Source organism: Labrus bergylta, chromosome 16 (genome assembly GCF_963930695.1).
Source record: "Labrus bergylta chromosome 16, fLabBer1.1, whole genome shotgun sequence".
Taxonomy (NCBI): domain Eukaryota; kingdom Metazoa; phylum Chordata; class Actinopteri; order Labriformes; family Labridae; genus Labrus; species Labrus bergylta.
Window position 1 is genome coordinate 17434523 of NC_089210.1, and position 19883 is coordinate 17454405.

The 19883-nt window shown below is 43.7% G+C and overlaps 2 protein-coding genes across 2 annotated transcripts in view; one reads left to right on the forward strand and one right to left on the reverse strand.

The window, feature by feature from the left end:
- The first annotated feature begins 5762 nt into the window (after window positions 1–5762).
- ier2a (immediate early response 2a) lies at window positions 5763–6843 on the forward strand. Its single transcript, XM_020658309.3, has one exon. It carries the CDS (start codon window positions 5862–5864, stop codon window positions 6402–6404), a length of 543 nt encoding a protein of 180 aa, XP_020513965.1. The 5' UTR covers window positions 5763–5861; the 3' UTR covers window positions 6405–6843.
- Window positions 6844–9326: 2483 nt separating this feature from the next.
- cacna1aa (calcium channel, voltage-dependent, P/Q type, alpha 1A subunit, a) overlaps window positions 9327–19883 on the reverse strand; it is a 91657-nt gene continuing 81100 nt past the window's right edge. The window contains 5 exon segments of the mRNA XM_065964791.1: window positions 9327–13429; window positions 13431–13724; window positions 15387–15664; window positions 15781–15994; window positions 18439–18477. Of these exon segments, the coding sequence (XP_065820863.1) occupies window positions 12905–13429; window positions 13431–13724; window positions 15387–15664; window positions 15781–15994; window positions 18439–18477 (1350 nt within the window). The 3' untranslated portion in view covers window positions 9327–12904.

A 19883-nucleotide genomic window follows, 5' to 3' on the forward strand; every position in this document is an offset into this window, starting at 1 on the left:
TAAATCTCTTAAACAACTCCAGCCCTGCTCAAAACTAATAAATATTGAATAATTATCAGGAATTTAACCCTTTAAATGCCAGAATCATGTAATCAAACTGGCATTTAAAGGGTTAAATTCCTGATAATTATTCAATATTTATTAGTTTTGAGCAGGGCTGGAGTTGTTTAAGAGATTTATGCAAAAAAAAGTAGAAAAAAAATATGAATCTGTCCTATTTTTATAGCAGTTTTTTGGAAGTGGACATTTTTGTCCTTAGTGACTTAAGGGGGTCGTAAACATGTTTCACAGTGTTCTATTGATCTATTCAAAAAATTAAATTTGCATTCCAAAAAGTGTCAAGAGAGACTTTCTTACAAAAATGTGTGCCATATGCACTAACACAGACAAAATGATGACCAGATGAAGAGGTAAAGTTTGACCAAATGGACAAAAATGTCCATAGTGGTGCATGAGGGTTAACATATGTTTGATCTGCAAACTAATCCAAACTTAATGAATAGAGCTGCCTTAATCTGTCAAAACGTGCAGCAACAGGAGCGGGCTACAGGTGAAAGGACGGGGACTTAAGTTGAGATGGGCTTTATTTATTATCTGATAGTAACTTTAGTTGTGTAAAAAAAAAAACATCAGTGGACACCATAGTCTGTAAATATTGTATTAATGGACGAAGCCTGAGTGACGTCAGCCGTCTGGCAGCAGCCGCCATGTTGGAAATCCTGTCTCAGCCTAATTTTAAATCAACCTAACGACAGGCAGAGAGCTGAGGCGGGTTTTAAATCTCCAGACAAACTGTTATATAGCGCCCACCTGTCAATCATGTCAGCGATGTGCCTAACTATAACGTCACTCTCACTGTGGTCAGCGGCCATTTTGAGTCTGTTGGGGCCCAAGGCAAAAAAAAAAAAATCACAGGGGCCCCTCCAAACAGCGTTCATCCCCATGATGTTATAAATAACCCGACACATTACCTTAGTGGAGGTTATGAGGAACTTTTTTCACCTGGTGCTTAGGAGGGAGCTTGACCAATATGACGGGGAGCTATGAAGAGTTGATTTTCATGACTTTATATTCACTTTTTAAGTTTTCTCTTAACGGCGTTAGACAGATTTGTGATGATGCAATAGCGCCCCCTAGCCCCGGTGTAGCGCCGTGCTAGATTAAAGTGTCTCTCGTCCATATTGAGGACTAGACAAGCATCATTCAGTCGTTTACTTTACTGTGAGTGAGTACTGTAAGACGGGGCCCTCTACTGTCTTTCCACTGTCATTGCAAACGTTGCTGTGGTTTAAAGTTTATCAGCCCTTGGGAGCCCCCTACTGGCCAGGGGGCCCCCAAGCAGTTTCCTGCATTCCCTGTTGACAAGCAGCTCCTCAATTAAGGCAAACATGAAACATAAATTTAGTGCCACTAGCTCCAACACTTTGTGGTCAGGAGCATACATGTGGTGATAATGTTTCAGCTGAGCTTTGAATAAAAGATGGTGATGAGTGTTTAAACAATGACTCACTAATACACACTCATAGTTCCTCCAAGTGAAGACCTGTGATCAAATATTTCAGTTCTGAATCACACTTTATTTGCTTCTTTTTGTACATTTTTTAAACCTTTTAAAGACTTTAATGAAAAAAACGGTTTGGCTCTTTTTATTTACGGTGGTTCAGGTGGAGTGAAGCTGGAAAAAGCTGAGTCCTAAAGGTTGTTCAGTTGCTAATAAACATTTTTTTTATCTTCTCTATAAAAAGGGGGGACACTGATTAAGTCTAACAAAAACACCTTTGTGCTCCTGTCACATCTGTACGCCTCTCTTCTTCAGCTCTTAACATTGAACAAGAGAAACCAAACGCTGATAGCGCCCTCTGGTGGTAACACAACATATTCTTGTCTCATCAGTTCATGCTGTCCATATCTGTATTCATTTTGAATTTAAGGCAATCGTGACATCCACTCTGCACATAAGACAGAACTTTTCTTTGACCAACAAAACTATACAAAGTAATAAAACGAGCATTCCTGATCTCCAACTCGCTGCACTGTTCAAAAAAACTGTTGCATCCAATCAAGCAACTTTCTGCATAAATGTCAAATCACCGTCATCAATCTTGTTCCAGCTCTAAAAAGTTCCAGTGCAGCATGCAATGATGTATACATCACAGAACCAGGTGTTTCTGGGGTGCACATGACCTAGCGGTTTGGTCGCACCCCATTTAGGAGGCTATGGTCCTCCAAGCGGGCGGCCCAGGTTCAAGTCCAGCCATAGTGGCACTGCCCTGCTTGTGACCCTGATTCTCATGCTGCTCTCTGCCTGTTGTAGTTTGAAGCAGAAGATGAAGATGGATGATAGCAGCACTTTGAGTCCAAGACACATTTCCCAAAGCGGACAATAAAATGTGTCATATCATATCATATCGTAACATATCCACTGTCCTATCACATAAAGTAAAAAATGCCCAAAAATAAATATTTAAAAAAAAAAGAAGCAGTTGTTTCTAACAATACATTCTGGAAACCAAAACACAGAAAAAAAGCATCCTATAAAAAGTCTCCAATTGCATGTTTGCTTTTCTTTTTTTTTTGCAATGCTATGCTGCCCCCTAGTGGTAAAACAGTATTTAATATGTTTAAGGTATTATATTCCAATTCTCTGAGTTGGAGCGCAGCCTTGAGAAGTTTTTGAAACATGAAAACGTTTTTTGAAACCACAGTCTTGATGATGAAGCCGATGAAATGTCATCAAGTTCTTATCTGATATCTCACTGACAGAGGGGTCGAGATACACCTGAGGTACTCGATGTGGATTTAATTATAACCATGATAAACTGCACTCAGGACAAATTATTGTTTAAAAAGAGGATTACAAATGCGGAATAGGTATCTTGAGGCTGTTAATAAAGCTTAAAGGTAAATATGTTCATCATCTCTTGAGCTTCAGTTTCCAACGCTTTGCTTCAACTCCACGAGGCGACCACACGGGGGCGCTCTTTACTCTGTTGAAATGTGACTGAAATGTTAGAGCACCTTTCCGATGAGTTCACACTCAGGAATGAACTCTGCTGAGGAGGTCAGAGAGATTTGAATGACATTCAGGAAACTGTTGATCACTAAAACAAAGTCAGATTGTTTCTTTAAAGTGAAGAATACTGATCAGCTCAAAATAAGGGGATTAGCCTACTTACTAATCATTCTCATCATTAACGGAGTGTGATTTTGTTATTTCCCCTTTCTCTTATCTGTGAACATGAAGCTATTCACTTTCATCTTTTCCATCCAAAGAGAGACAAGCAAATTATTTCTGACTGTTACGGCAGATTTTAGAAATTCAACACATCATCGCCTGGTGGTGTTTTTTTTTTTGAACACCCGACACGATCACCTGCATACCACACATTCCTCTGAAAGCACCGGGCTGATTCAGGAAACAATGGGCTGTGTCTTTTTCTGTTTCTCTTTAAAATTCCACTCTGCTGCAGCAACACACTTTAAACTGACTGATATTATTTATGTTTCATTTCCTCATACTGATTTTACCGTAAATAAACTGCAGTTTCTGATCAGACACATCCCCGAGGAATGGATTCCATTGCCCAAATATGGTCAGGAGGAAGTAGCCTCCCTGATGCAGTCGTCAGTGCTGTTACTTTAAATGGCTTCAGGAAACAAGGGCTCCCACTCACGTCACGGGTTTTCCTCTGCATGTGCCACAGGAGCAGGATGTGCTAAATATGGGCATCTGACTCTACACCTCCCCCCCTCCCTTCCCCTCCCCGGTCTTATTTCCTTCCAGAGGAAACAGCACGGTGGGGGATGGGTGAGCCTCTGACTGTTAAAGGCAGCAGAGGAATAGAGTTCAGCTCGGCCGTGAGAGAAGGACTCAAAACAGACACAAAGATGTTTCTTCTCTACAAGTTTCAATCATCAAACTGAAACCTCACAGTTAAAATGTGTGAATCATTCTGAATCATGCCTTCAGAGACACCTAACATCACAGTAATTAAATCAGATTGATGGTTACATTAACATACAGTAGACTCAAGTTATTCCTGTTATTCCACACTTCACATTCTCTTAACCGTGCACACACCTACACAACAGTACAGCTCCTGCATTGCACCTTTTGTATGGTTTGCTTTTTTTTAAAAATCATTTTAAGGTTTTTTATTTGAGTTTCTTGAGAGTAGGAGCAGTGCTGTTGTTTTGCCTTTTTTTTTACATCTTTATTGTACTTCTGTTCATCGTTTGTTTTGCACTAAATAAAGTGTGTGTAAGCGTACGTGGCCAATTAAATTGATGCTGATCAGGATCAGTTTAATTGGCCGTGCACGCTTACACACACAAGGAATTTGTCTTCGGTGAACTGTGCTCTCAATGTACAAAAGTAGAACATTAAATATAAACATAAATGAGCAAAGAAGAGGCTGAATAAGACAATAGTGCAATGGTGAGTATAGTGCAAAAATGCTGAGATGAGATTGATAATAAATATGTGATTGTGTAACAGAAGGTTAATATACATGAGGTAGAGTTTTTACAGTATTTACAATAAAGGTGTGTATGTACATGAAGAGGACAATATTTCAGTATTTACATGATTAGATTATTGAACATAAAATGTTTTAAATAGTCTATGTACATTCACAGTTGATGATAGTGTAAGGGTTAAACCATGATCACTATTTTACCATTTTAATGCATGCAAGTCAGGGGCTATTTTTTTCCTGCAACATTGTTTTCACGTTCATAACAAGCAGAGAGTTCAATTCTTTTAATCAGGGTTTCAGTTGATTATAAATGTGTTATAATATGTTTATTTTCTATAGATACTCCTTACATAGTGAGTATTATATAATAAACTGTGCACATCTGTAGGTGCCTGTTTTGAACTGTTCTATTATATATTTTGTAGCTTAGAGTTAGTTCCAAACTCTTCATGTGTAAATCTTTTTCTGTATAATGAAAAAAAAAAAAAAAAAAACCCAACTCTGCTCCAACACAGTAATTACAACCATCTATATATGCATGTCAGGAAAACAACACTGTTTTTAATGAATGACTGTGACGGAGCATCATTTAAAGGACTGGGTGTAATAAAGCTAAAGTTACATGCAAAGCTGTCCCCAAAGAAGCTGCACTTTATAGTATTCTTACTCAACTGATTTTCCTCATAATAACAAGAGCCAAAACAGTTTTTCATCACAGCCTGACTCTTTTACTCGACATGTAGGCAATGATTGCAAAAACAGGTGCAAATCCAAACTCAGGAGCTGTCTGCATGTACGACTGTTTGTGGAGCATGCACAGTAAAATGCCAAACTATACGCTTCTGGAGCATCCAGCAGCTCAATATATGAAGGCCACATTTCTCTCTGTGAGGTTTAAATACACAAGCGTGTGAATCAAACATCTTTGGAGGTGATGTGAGGCTCATGTGTTTCCTCCTGAATACAGATTTTGGTGTACAATTTAACAGCAAATTAAGCCAAATGACAGTGCTCCAGTTGTTTGTTGCTGTCCTTTTTCTTGCTTGTAAGATTTGATCAAAGCTCCTATGAGGTTTGCAGATTTTTATCACATCAGAAATTCCCCCTCGCATATCTGTTTTTGGAGCCCTGCTCATTTTATAGTCTCAGCTGTCTAACCAGTTGTTTCAGGGCTGTTCTGAAATAGCAACATGACCGGGTATATGAGCCCGGTGGGCGGGGCAACTTCACATGATGATGTGTGCGTGACGTCACCGAGGTGATAAGTAGTTGTCCTGCAGCCTGCTCCGTATTGTGTCTGTGTTAGGAGTCAGAGGGGAGAGTTCCTATTCACTAATCTTTTCCTTCTGTGTGTTTGGACTCGTTTCAAAAACAAGCTGCGACATGGAGGTCAGCGCGGAGGCCAAGAGGATCATGGTCGTGGCTTTGGGGAAACTGTACAGCTCGCGCACCCAGCGAGGTGGTCTCCGTCTCCACCGGAGCCTGCTCCTGACCATGGTGATGAAATCCGCACGGGACATTTACCACGCGGCCCAGGCGCCTGAAGAAACCGCCGAACCAGGATGTGAACACCACAACTCAATGGAAGAAGAGATCACACAGCCTGCCGGTGCTCAGCCGGGACTCCAGGGTCCTCTTCCCGAACAGGAGTCCTCCGGTTCCCCCGCGGAGCTGCGCCATGACGCACACGCGCGCCCCGGCGCAGAAAACAAGGAGAATTTACACCCAAGTGTCCCGACCCAACACTCGAGGAAACGACGGGGCAAAGCAGCCGTGGAGCCGGACTTCCTGCCCTGCAAGAAGGCCAAACTCGAGCAAGGAACCATCATTGTATGTTCCGTTTTGATTGACTATGTGAACTGCAGCAGTGAGCTGGGTGTCTCCCCATCCCCCATACCTCCGCAGAGAATCATTGCAGCGTGTTGAAACCTTGACGAGGTAACGGGAGTCAAACTTTTCAACATGAGGGCCCTGAACGCGTCCCTTCCAGGCCGTTTTGGATAAAGACCCGGGACACTGAGCCATAAAGGTCCCAAACATGACTCAAAACAAGCCGGGGCATGTTCCAGGAAGGGGCCCGGTGTGTAGTCTGTGTGACTTTTGGCCTAGTTGTAGGCCACGGCTCATAACAGGGACTGAGTGCAGCCGGCCCAAAGCGGAACTAAAGGAATTGGTTCATCCGGATGAGGCCTTGAACTGCCTTTTTATGAACACAAGAGAGCGGATCTGTCTGCTCCACACAGCAGACTGAACATTTCTGAGAGTGTTGAGACTTTGTGCCAAGAGTGCTGACTGAATATCAAATTGTTAAACCATTCAATAACTACAACTACCTCAGTATTTATTAAAGATTTCTGTTTATGAATTTCGACTTTTGGGTGCTTTTTTTGTTCCTTCCACATTTGTTTAACATGGTATGTGATGCATCTGTGAAGCTTCTCAGGCATACAGATAGATCATGGTCATTCAAAACTTGGTTGTAGCTGAGAGAAACTATGTGGCTCAATTTTAAGCACCTGACAGTGTTTTAAATTGTGCTGCTGTGGTGTTAGTGGGTGATCTGCTTATGATGCAATAATCTCGGTGTGAAAGTATGCGTTTGAGTGTTTGACAGGAAACTGGTTTGGGTGTGAAGAAGTTTTGTTTCCTCCCCCCACACTCATTTGCAGGACAAAAAAAGCAGGAACAATTCAGGAGACCACGGCTTTAGTGAAGGGGGGGAGGAGGTTTTTTAGAGGCTCTGACTGGCCATAAACTCAGGACAATCAGAATCCCCTGAGTTTTAAAGAAGTGTTGTTAGTGGGCCTTCTGTACTGTAGTGACATAATAGTTCAGGCCAGGCAGTAAAGGGGCAAAAGGTTACACTACAAAGACTTGACTTGTCCGTTGATAGATGAATGACAGAGTGTGGGAGATAATCAGTAATGCTCAAGCTGAGTAAGGAAGATAAGGTTATTTACAGAGAAATGCATTTCTCACACATTTCCAAAGAAAAACGGTTAAGCTCCTGGAAAATTAAACCACTTTCAAAGTCATCGTTTAGAAGTACGAGTGTACACAACAGATATGTGTGTGTGTGTAAGCTAAATCAAACTTTGTATATTTAAGCGCCAAGGTTGTAGGTTTTGGAATGCCCTCACAGAGGGGAGCTGCATGGGGACGGGGGGACGGGGACGGGGGTGTGAACAACAGAAGAAGGAATGTGGGGGGAAGTGCCTCTGGGAGCCCCCTGGGGCCCCCTGCCTATTCTTCCGGCTGAAACCAGAGCTCCCAGTCTGTGTACACAGAGTGGGAGGAGGGGCTGGAACTGTCTGGGCATGCTTGTGAAAATACACACGTCATGCAAACACACACTCGTTCACCTTCTTATCAATTCAGGTCAACCAAACACTTTCTTTACCCTCCTCCCCCCCCTCCCTCCCTCGTGCTTTCCTTCATACGCAAGCTCAGTGAGCATAAATATGCTGACACATTTATGACCTCCACAAGGCCGAGCTAAAGGCTTCAGACATTTTCTCTGGATATTTTGGTCTTTAAAAATCACATAAAAGTCAAGCATCCAGATCGAAAAAGAGTTAAGCATGTGTGCTGAATTGACTCTGAACCATTAGTGGATATGAGCCCCATTGGTTTGTTTATTTAAAGCTGCATTCACTCAGTTTTTTTTTGTTGCTAAAAATGGTCAAACGACTCGGTGTATTTGGAAGATGCCTTTCAGTGAAGTGACCACCTCACCTACCTACCCGCTGTGCAGTTGCTCTAAGGTGCACAGCATACTCTCTTAGCCTCATTCTTCTTCTTCAAATTGTCTTATACGTTACATCTAAATTCTCATGAACTCTCTTGCAGCCACAGCAGGCAGCTGCTTTCCAAAAATGTGAAAACATTCAATTTACCTTCATGCACCAGACGATGGTCAGACAGAGAAAGGGATAGCTGGTGAACATAGTGAAGCATTTAGCAACTATTTTGGCAGATTCACACTAGGGGTAAATGAAAGACACAAGATGGTTCTACTGCCCTCCAGTGGCCACAGTGACAAAACAATTCAAATGCAGCTTTAAAGCATAATGGAGCACTTTTTTTTTCACGGGTAGGGTTTGATCAACATCTCTCCCATCTTTCTCTTCTTTAAATGTTTTAGCCTTTATATGTATCCCTTCCTGTATTAATTCTACTGCTCTCTTAATTCCTACTCCTTTTATCGTTTAACTCTTCAGCTCTCTGTTGCTTTATTCATTTAACCAATGTCCCGTTTACCCCTTCTGTTTACAGCCTATGATGTGATGTCGTCTCACTCTCCCTCAATTTAAATTTTGTTCTCTCCTGGTTGATTTTAAACTCATTTTCCTTCATTGTACTGAACTGCCTCTCCATACCTGCTGGTTGAATCTATATTATTCCTGTTATTTGCATTTTTACAATTTTGCCCTCTCTGTTGATCTCTGTTCTGTTGTTGTTTTGCTGTATTTGCTTTGTGTCTGTCACAGCACTTTGTAAACATTTGTTTTTTAAAGGTGCTATATAAATAAAGTTATTATTATTATTATTTTCAGTGAAGCTTCAGGTACTACGAGCCGAGCTGATGCTAACTTTGGCTCTCAAACCGACTTAAGTCATAGTGAAAAATGTGGCTGCTGCATTCATAGGCACTTTTTAAAGCACAAGTGTGAAAGCATGAATAGACAGCTGGAGTGTCGCAGGTAAAACATGAGCCTCCTGCAGGATGACAGAGGAGTTAATGTGGAAATAACACATTTAACCAACACATGTCAGAGTCAGGAAACACATCCTCCCACTGTGAAAGACTGAAGCAAGAACAAGGACAAGAAAGGAGACGAAGCAGTGTGCATTCTCTCTGGATTTTATTCTTTAGGAAGAGTTCTGTTTGGAATTACAAAATGCACTGGTAAGAAATAGCGGTGAGACAGGTTGAGAGTGTGACAGATAAGAGTGTGAGAGAGAGAGAGAGAGAGAAAGAGTTAGAGAGAGAGAGAGAGCAGGAGTGAGTGAGAGATCAAGGGTTCAAGGCCGCCATCATCATGAGAACATCATCATGATGGCTCGCTGCGGCCCCCTGACCCCCACAGAGAGGAGAGGGGAGAATACACCATCGTCTGAACTGTACTTTCTTTTCTTTATATTGATTTTTTTTTCATTAAAAACAGTTCTTTTTTGTGGTGTCCTGAACATGGTCGTGTTGTGCCTCAACCCCATGTAACAGAAGAAATCAAACGAGACTTACTCTTCTCACCAAAGCCTCTTTTTTTTCTCATCTTTAGACTTTTTTTTTTTTTTTTTTGCATTTTTATCCTTTTTTGTTCTCAAAAATAGAAGGAAAAAAGAAAACGTTGCTTTTTAAAAACATCTATCTATTTATATATCTTTTTTTTTTATTCCTCTGAATTCATTAATCTGCTTTTTCTTTTTATGTCCTGAAGATGACTGTTAACCCACGGTGTGGCATGCACATAGCACATGCATTTCTGGAACTAGATATTTTTTCCTTTTTTTTAAATCTTTTGTACTTAAAAAAAACTTCTTTTTTTTCTTCTCAGTTGCGGCTTTACATTGCTTTTTGAAGACTTTGTGTGGTTAATCAGCGTGTTAGTGGATTTCACTGCAGCATTGACACAAAGATGGGTGGGTGAATGCTCGGGATTTTGCCTGTTTCATTCAGGGGATACTGACATCTCACACACACACACACAGCGCACACACACACACACACACACACACACACACACACACACACACACACACACACAGAAGGTTTAAAAAATCTCTGGAGACAAAGATTAGAAAGAAAATCAAGCAGTGAAACCAAAGCATAAAAAATAATCAGAAACACACTCACCCATGTACAGGCACCTACTTCCATGCGCAAACACACACACATACACACGCGCGCGCACACACACACATACACACACCACAACCAGGAGCTACATACCTAGTGTGCTTTCTGATTTTTAAGTGTAGTGATGTGAAAAAATACTCGTCTGTGACATTCCACTGAGGTTGGAAAGACACTAATAGGCAGTTTTTTTTCTTTTCTATTTTTCGGTGCATTCCCTGGTCAACGTGTGATGGGCCTCTAAAGTCAAAGAAATCAAACACATTTAAAGTAAAAAGAACAAATGTCGGGGCTGACAGTGGTGTGCATTAGTGACCAGTGTTAGTTCGAGGCACACAGAGATAAACACTTATAAAGAGTGATCCACAGAACAACAGGTGCTTTTCCAGGAAAACACAAAAAAAAGGCCCAGACATCTTTTCTCCAACCCGTCTGAACAGTGCCATTCAGTCGTCTGTGTTTACACAAGGTGAACACAGACAAGGTGCTCTACAAGTGAGAGAATGAGCTAAACTGTTTTCTTGGTGCACTGAGTCTATGTTCACTAAAGGGAGAGACACTTAAAAACTCAAAATTTGTCATATAGCGCCACCGCGAGGTCACATGAAGTGCTGGAACTCCGCTTCAGCGTCTGCAGGAGGGCAGACATTTATTTAATCGAGCCGCTCTCTTACATCGATATAATCTTCATGTGTCGGGGGGAAAAAAATGACAACAACCTTTTAGTCTGCTTTTAGAAATCCCCGACCCCCCCGCCTGCCCTCCTGCAGACTCAATCCCCCACAATGCATCTGTGGGTTCGAGCTCCACCTCAGGGTTGGAAAAATGATTAGCTGAGATTAAAAAAATAAACACATACAACAGAATATTAGACCAATCATGGAGAACCTGTCTCATTATCACAAACATCATAATCATCATTATTACATCATCTTTTTTATCCGTTATTTACGGTCAGTGACAAAGAAAACAAAGATGAAGAGTTTCTCTCCTTCCTGTGCTTTTCTTTTTGGTCTCTTTCTCTCTAAAGTCTCTGTTTTTAACCCCCACACCCTGGAAGACTTTAAAATGTTTCTGATTTGTTGGACCCGATAAGGACACAGCGTCCTTTAAACCGCTTTACCCTGCTTCCCAGTGTTTCATTTTTCAGAGTATCACTTTAGTTATAAAAAAGTTACTTTCACAAAAAAATCTGTGCAATTTCGAGCTGTATCAGTGGCAGGCATCTGGCACGGAAAAACACGGACAAGCAAGCAAAACGTAATCATTCTGTTCCTTCTAGAAGTAGATAAATGAAATATCCGATCCCCTCTGTCACTTGATTCGAGTGTTTGTGAAGGTACAGAGAGAGGAATGTCCTACAGAGGAGAGAGAAAGAGAAACAGAAAGAGAGAGAAACCCTAAAGACCACAAGAGAAATGACCAAGTAAAGTTTCCCCCCGCATACAGTAGATTCTCATTGTTGCTATTATTAGTATTTTTTTTTGTATCATTCATGCAGGATTCAACAGGGTGTACAACTCCGCAAGTCTAAAAACCGAAGCTGTGTGGGGGTGCAACAGAAGATTCAAGCTTCAATGTTTTGAAGAAGTAGAAGAGAAGGAGGAAGAAGAAGCAGGAGTAGAAGAAGAAATACTGCAAGAAAACAGTTACTGGTTTGTATGTTTTTCTCGTTTCTGAAAACCATCTCCATTTTTTTTTGTTTTTCTTCTCCCAAAGGTTGCAGAGTCGAGGGGTTGGTGACATTGTTTGTTTTTTGGAGGAGGGTGTTCTCTGGTGTGTGGCCCCCCCCCCCCCCCCCCCCCCCCCGACACACCCATCCGGTCCTCAGGATTTTAAACCGAGGGGGACCTGTCACCCCGTCGAACACTTCCCAACTCTCCCATCCACTGAGCCTTCTCACCTCATACAGGTGGAGGGCTGATTGATAGTTTTTTTATTTAAAAACACAGATGATAAAACTCATCAATATTCAACTGGTGGCTGGGAGGGTTGGATTTGATTCTTTTTTTGAAGCTAACTTAAATGAAGTCAGCTTCAAGAGGCAAAAAAAACAAACAAACAGCGGTTGTTCTTTCGTTTCAGACTGTTAAGTGTCTCTTGTCGAGTCGCGACTCTTGACATCTTGTAAGTGGCTGTAGCTCTTTGCCAGAGGCATAAATTTAAGACACACAAAAGACTCTCGTCCATCAGCTCTCTCCTGCTTGCATCCTTAAAAACTGCAGTTTGAGGTTAAGTCTTATTTGGCATCAGAGACGAACGCGTCGACGCTGCACGCAGATCGTGGAGGTGATTTGTCCTTACACCTTACACATTTTTGTCTCCAGATGCTGCCTCAGCATTTTTTATTTCATCCCTTCATCCTGACACCCGTCCGTCATAACGCCTGACGTTCTGGGACGTGCCACCCAGAGGAAGAGAGGGAAAGAAATTGAACGGACAAGAACGAATATTCATGGTGTCCCCTTGGCAGTCAGGGCTCTGGCTCAGAGCTTCCTATTTTCTTTGTTCCGTCCGTCCGTCGATCAAATCTTTTTTCTAATTTAAGCCCCTCCCCCGTCCCCAGAGGCTAGCACCAGTCGTCAGCCTCCGTGTCGCCGTAGGGTTCATGCAGGCCCTTGCGGGGACCCCTCGGATGCCCGGCTGGAGGGGGGACCTTGTGAGGTCCGGTGTGTGGCGGTCCGTGGAGGTGTGTGGAAGGCGATGAAGAGCGGTAGCCGTTGGGGAGGCGGCGCTGGGCGGCCTGCTGCATCTGTCCCTGCCCAGGCCCGGTCAGGGCGGTCGTGGGCGGGGGGGCGTGGTGGACAGTCCTCGGTGAGGTGCGATTGGGCTGTTGGTGGGGCGGCGGGTGAGGATGAGGATGAGGATGAGGGTTGTTCACAGGATGGGACTGGGGGGGAGGGAGGGGATGGGGGTTGTGCGGTTGTGGAGGAGGAGGCAGCGGGTGATTGGCCAGAGCATGTGGGTGGGGGTTGCCACCCTGCATGGGGCTCTGCTCGTAGGCAGGGGGTTCATGGTGGGGCTCATAGTCCTGGTTGTAAAAGCAGGCGTCCCCTTCCATGGAGCCGCCGCCTCCTCCACCTGTGTCTCCCCAGCGAGCGGGGGGGGTGATGACCCTGTCGGGGTCCGCCATGATGAGCCATCGGGGGGCCAGTAGGGGGAGGGCCCTGGCCTTGTGGAGGCTCAGGAGAAAAATGGCGTGGGGCGGGGGCCGGGGGTCGACCCTGTGGTCCCCCGGGCGGCGCGGGCATTGCCTTACGTACAACAGGGGAGTAGGTCACATGAGGCCGGGGGGTCGCGGGGGTCTGAGGCAACTGTCTTCGACCTCGACGTGGCGTACTGGTCCCCGAGGTCGAGGGGACGGGACTCCCGCTGACCGAACTACTGCCCTACACGAAAAGTGAAATAAAGCAAATAAAAAGAACGAACCAACAAATTCAACGACAGAACATGTAGAATAAAGGAGAGGATGGGAAAGAGAGAGAGTCCAGAAAGAAAGACAACAACAAAGAAAGCACGGCGACGAGAAGAGAAGAAGCACCAGAAGAGAAATGACAGGCATTGAAAAGTAAGAGAGGAGCAGAAGAGGTGGATAAAAAAGAAACAGATTCCAAACAGCAACCAGACATGGAGAAGCAACATGTTACGCAGAGGAAAGGAAACAAGGAAACAAAAGACAACAGGAGAAAAAAAGGGTAAAGGGTTGATTTCAGGAGCAACAAATGTGGAACAGGGTCAAAAGAATCAAAAAGGTGTTTCTCTCTTTTTTTTTTTTTCTGTTTTACCAGAGCTCAAAACATGATGAGTTCTAAACAGTTTCTACTAATAACACAAATGTCCACATTCTGATGGGAGGAAACCATCCTTCCCCAATTCATCGTCCTGTGCAAGAACTTTCAAGTCATAATATGAAACATCCGGCTGAACACCGGGCGTCTCACAGGTTATTTTTGCTAAGGTTTGATTTTGGGAAAGGATGCCGTAGTGAGGGGGAACTTTTAGGGTCTCAAACATTCAGGGAGGACAGAAGTCAGGAAACTCAAATATACATTCATAATGTATATTTGCTGGACTGTTGGAACACAGACGGTTCATTTAAATAAAAAACATAACTTTTATTCACATGAGAATTCCCACAAATATAACGTTTGTGTGCATGTTGTAAAATACAGATTTACATATGAATTTCTAAAAAGATTCATTTTGCCAATTTGAACGCAGCTGACATGTTGCTTATGACGACAACACACCTCGGCCTCTAATTCAAAGACAGGAGCGAGTAGTTAAAAAGTCCTGTGATTGAACTAGAGACTGTTCTGTGATCTTTTTTTTTTATTTTTTCTTAAAGGCTTTATATGTGACTTTTGATCCAGCAGATGTCGCCCTTGAGCACCAGCATGAAACCAAAACAACTCGCGATGCATTGTTGTGTTAGCATGCTAATGCTAGCGATCTTTATTATGCTGGTATCTTCACACTGCATGTAAATTTACCTGAAATGAGCGTGATCTAGAAACACAGTTAAGCAGTGAGTACAGTATGTTATTCTTCTTTTCTCTAGTCCCTCAATTAAACTACTTTTATTTGCAAGGGGAGGAGTCAGCCGGCCGTCCCGGCGATGTAAACAAACTGAAGATAGGACTCGGAAAACTCGGAAAGCATCACAGACAGTGGGACTCGGGTGTTACAGTCATGACTCACAGAGTTATTTTCAGAGGATATACTTGATTTCTATTACATTTAAGTGTTAAAAATCACATATAAAACCTTTAAAGATTTATTTTTGGGCTTTTTGTTTCTTTATTAGAGAGCTAGGACAGTGGATAGAGTCAGAAATCAGGGAGCGAGAGAATAGGGAATGATATGCAGGACAGGAGACACAGGCTGGATTTGAACCTGGGCCGCCCGCTTTGAGGACTATAACCTCCATACATGGGGTGCGTGCACTAACCACTGCGCCACCAGCGCCCTGATTCTGTGATCGTTTTTTAGTGTATCCCTTAAAATGAGTGAAAAAAAAACCTCATGCACACAAATCCCCGTTAGCCCACCTGTCTGTGTGTCAGGCACTCGCGTCCCTCGCTGGGCGATCGAGACCAGCGCCGGTCCCTCTCTCTCTCCCTCTCCCGGTCTTGCTCTCTCTCGCGGGAGTGCCTGTGTCCGTACTCGCCACCCCGCTCTGCTACATAGCGCTCTTTGTCCACGGAGCCGTGGTGGTGGTGGTGATGATGGTGGTGCTTGCGGTCTTTGGACCGGCCGCGATCCCTGTCCCGGTCCTTGTCTTTGAGGTCGCCTGACTGCGTGGTCGTGCTCAGGTCTGTGCCGAGGCCTGAAGGTGCAGAGACATGAGTAGTGTAAACAGTGATAAAGATTGTTTTGATATAGGCAACAACATAATACCAAACTTAAAGAAAACATAAGTGTGGGGGTTTTGTTCTGCCCCACCTGTGTCAGCCTCCGTGTATCGACAGAGGGACCTTTCAGACGCCCGATGACTCCGCTCTTTTCGCCGGTGTCCGTGTCTGGAGGTCCTCCCCTCCTCGGGCACACGCTCCATCGTGTAGTCGTCCGGTCCTCCTTTGTCCCGGTGTCCACGCCCGGACCTGCTGTGGCCCAGAGACGATGCCGAGCGCTTCATGGGACTGCTGTCGCTGATGGTCTGAGAGTGAAAGAAAGAGAGAGAGAGAGAGAGAGAGAGAGAGAGAGAGAGAGAGAGCACCATGGCAGGGAGGGAGAGAGAGGGAGAGATGTTTCCTTTGAATGTCTGTTGATGTTTTCTGAGAGGTAACGGGTGTGTATGTGTGTTTATGTTTGTATGTGAATGAGCTCTGTTGATTTTACTCCATGAGAGCCAATCCGTCCTCCTCCCACATCACATATTCACACACCCCTGCATTTATAATAACCTCCTAATCAATATGCTCCTTTAAAAAATATAAACATGAGATAACCCTTCCCTTCTGGAAAAAAAGAATCGAAGTGGCAGGTGTGTAGTCTTCAGCCTCGGCTTGTTTAAGCGCTCATACTTTTGAAATATCCAATCGAACACAGGCTGTTAACTCTTTTTCCTTAAGCTGAAGTACTCTCTCCCTTTTGAATTTCTTTGTGTCCTGCAAAGAGCAGCTTCATCAAACTGTGTCCTTACCTGCAACACAGACTCCTCTTTATTCTTTAAAGGTATAATATGCAAATGCCGTGCCAGTAGAAGTCACACTTTAGCACCACTCAGTACGGTAACATGCAGATCGGGAGACGTGGAATTACTGTGAGTCGGACGAAAACTGGACTTTTACAATAATGTTAGACCGATTGAAATCATGTTGAGATGAATTTCTCAAAGACACACATGGATAACGTGGTTGCATGTAAACACCTCAATCAGACCCAATCTGGACTCGGGGTTCTGCACGTGTTTCACAGTCCCGGCGCCGCTGGGAGCTGTACAGTTGTCCATGTTTCACCTTTCAACCTACAACCAGTTTGCAGCTTGCTAGCTTGTTAAAACTGGAGCAGGTCCAATAGTAAACCAGCTGAAAGCGGGGCACCACCTTATTGAGTTTTAACCTTCATTCTGATGTGCAGCCCAAGTGGATTTTGTTCTTATTTCTTTCAAGTATTTTCGACCAATCACAGTGTTTTCTTCATCTCAGAAAGTCTGTTTGGTTGCCCTGCAATGTTGCTCTACTCCATCAAGCTGCTACAAACAGCGTCCCTGAGTGGGCGGAGCCATCTCTCTTCCCCCACACGGTGGCAGGACTAACGGTTAGAGAGGGAAAAAACATGCATGGAACAAGTTCGAGCCTCTGGGTGAAAGAAGCACCGTCCCGTCGGAGTGAACGCAGAGGTCAGAGTTTGACTTCTCTCTGTGATATCTCCTCTATATTTCTTAAAAATCTTGCATATTACACCTTAAAGAATTTGAGGAATTCAGACGTTTTTCTTCAACACCTGGGCGAGCCACCAAATATCTCCTCTGAAAAAACGGCTCAGGGTTTTAACTACACTAACTGCCGATCCCTTTTACAGAGAAATAAAAAAGTTGCACAAGAGAAAAGAATAAAAAAAAAAAGAATCAGATAGATGATGGCAAATGGCCATGCCTTCCATGCGTCTGGAGTTGCTTTGTAACAGAGAAAAAAAAAAGGGAGTAGAAGGGTCAGTACGACTCGCAGCAGTCCTCCATCCTCACCACCCCCCTAAACCCCTGAACATGGAACATTCCAGGCTGCACAAACTCCTCTACTTCTGCAGTTTCAATACAGTTTTATCCAGCCATGCAGGCAGCTACATAGGTGTTGTCCTGAGTGCTCATGCTCTGATGTGGGGACAGCAGGACAGAGCCTATGGAGCCACACGTTCTCTGACCTGGACATGTAAACCATATCAGGCTACTTCAGTGCTAGATCTTTTAGGCAGGCGGCCTGATTTTCAGAGTTAAGTGACAAATCAACTGGTGGATGTTTTTAAAAAAATAAAACAGATTATCTGTCCTCAAAGAAGTAGCACTGAGAATCCCAACAACACCTCCATTCATACTCGATCACACCTGAATCATTCCTCGTTCATACTCTCGCCATCTTCACAAACTCTCACACACTTTTAACTACTTTCTTGCATGCAAGTAGGCAGGGATGAATGAAGACTCTTAACACAGATGGGGAGACATAGACAGCATCGAGTACACAGGCATGAAGACACAGAGCAACAAAGCACAAGCAGCTCAGAGAAAAAGAGAGACGCAGAGAGAGTGAAAGGACACACAGAGGCCACGAGACAGTGTGGCATGATGGTTTACAACGACAGGAGACGTGCAGAGTACGGCCCAGAAACCAAACACACATTGCGTTTGGTGCATGACACTGGAAGCTAAGGATGCTGGGATTAGTTTGGGAAGCTGGGCTGGCATAAGATTTTTGTCATGCAAAAGAGAGTTCTCTGAATATATCTTAGAGACGGAAAAAGCTTCCCAAGATAAAGAGACAACATGGAGACATGACGGATGAGGAAAAACAAGTTTCACAAGGGAGAAGAGAGAGAAAGAGAGAGAGAGAGAGAGGGAGAGAGAGAGAGAGAGAGACGAGACAGGGAAGACAGGGTACATACACTGAGGTTACTGCCACGTTGTTTCCCCTTCCTCCGCTGCTGTACGAGCACAGAGAAGACACACACACACACACACACACACACACACAAAGAGCCACAAATACACCAAAGGAGTGGACACACATGGAGCACACACACAGAACCAGAAAGAAGAAAGAGGGAAGGGAGGAGGAGAGGATGGTTTGATACACAATGGAAGAGAAAAAAAGGGGGACAGAGGAGCACAATTAGGTGGAGGTTCAACCAAAACAGAGACGGGGGTGCCAGGGTGGAGAGAGAGAGAGAGAGAGAGAGAGAGAGAGAGAGAGTGATTAGACACCGAAGCTGCAGTGACGGTGGAAGAGAAACACTTACCACGGACACGAGGGTGGATGGTGCCCACACGGGGTCACAGAGACAAAGGTCACCATGAAAAATGCTCAATCAACAGCAGCGCGGTCACAACAGCAGTGACGACAATTAGCAAAACACACACACACACACACACACACACACACACACACACACAAATGGATATGCATCGTCGCAAACACGCACAGGTACAGTTAATTCACACAGCAGACAACAGAGTGACAAAACAAAAACAGAGCACAGTGAAAAAACTACAGAGCACACTCGTGTAAACAACACACACCTCCCCACACACACACTTCTGTAACACACACACACACACACACACACACACACACTCGCACACATACACACACACACACACACACACACACACACACACACACACACACACACACACACACAATGACATGCTGGTTCCAGTCCTGGGGGGGGGAATAAAACCCCCCCAAAATTCATAAAGAGTTCAGCACAGGCAAAAACCTTCGATAGAAAAGGAAGAGACAGTTTAGTACAAAAAAAGATAAAGAAATCAAAAAGAAGAAGAGGAAAATAATGGAGGGCACAGAAGTGTGCATGTGTGTGTGTTTTTGTATTTATAATTATGTTGTGTGAGTATGACAACCAGAGCGCTCACCAGAATATGAAAGAATATAAAATGGATGAGTGTGTCGGGTGGAAAACGGGACGATCACAGTTAAAAAAAACCAAAAAAAAAAAACCTGCATGCATGTGTCAGGATGACAGGAGACAACAGGGGGAGAGGAGAACAGAGAAGCAGAAGGTCTGACTTTGTCTTGCTGTGATTCCTTTTGAATCCATGTCTTCAAGATTCAGAAGAATTTTTTAATCTGGATTAATTAGTCTGTTAGTCTGTCGGAATATTCTCATTCTGCACGTTGATCTGGGGCAAAAGAAAATACCAACGAGAAATGCAACGATCCTAAACTTCCTCCCTCTTGGATTAAGAGCAACCACAGCAATAAATGTTTGAGCGACAAGTCAGACATTTGAGAATATGACCGTTTCCAACCAAAGCGGGTGAGGAACACAGAAAATGGGGGGGGGGGGGGGAGAGTGGAAAGGTGAGAATG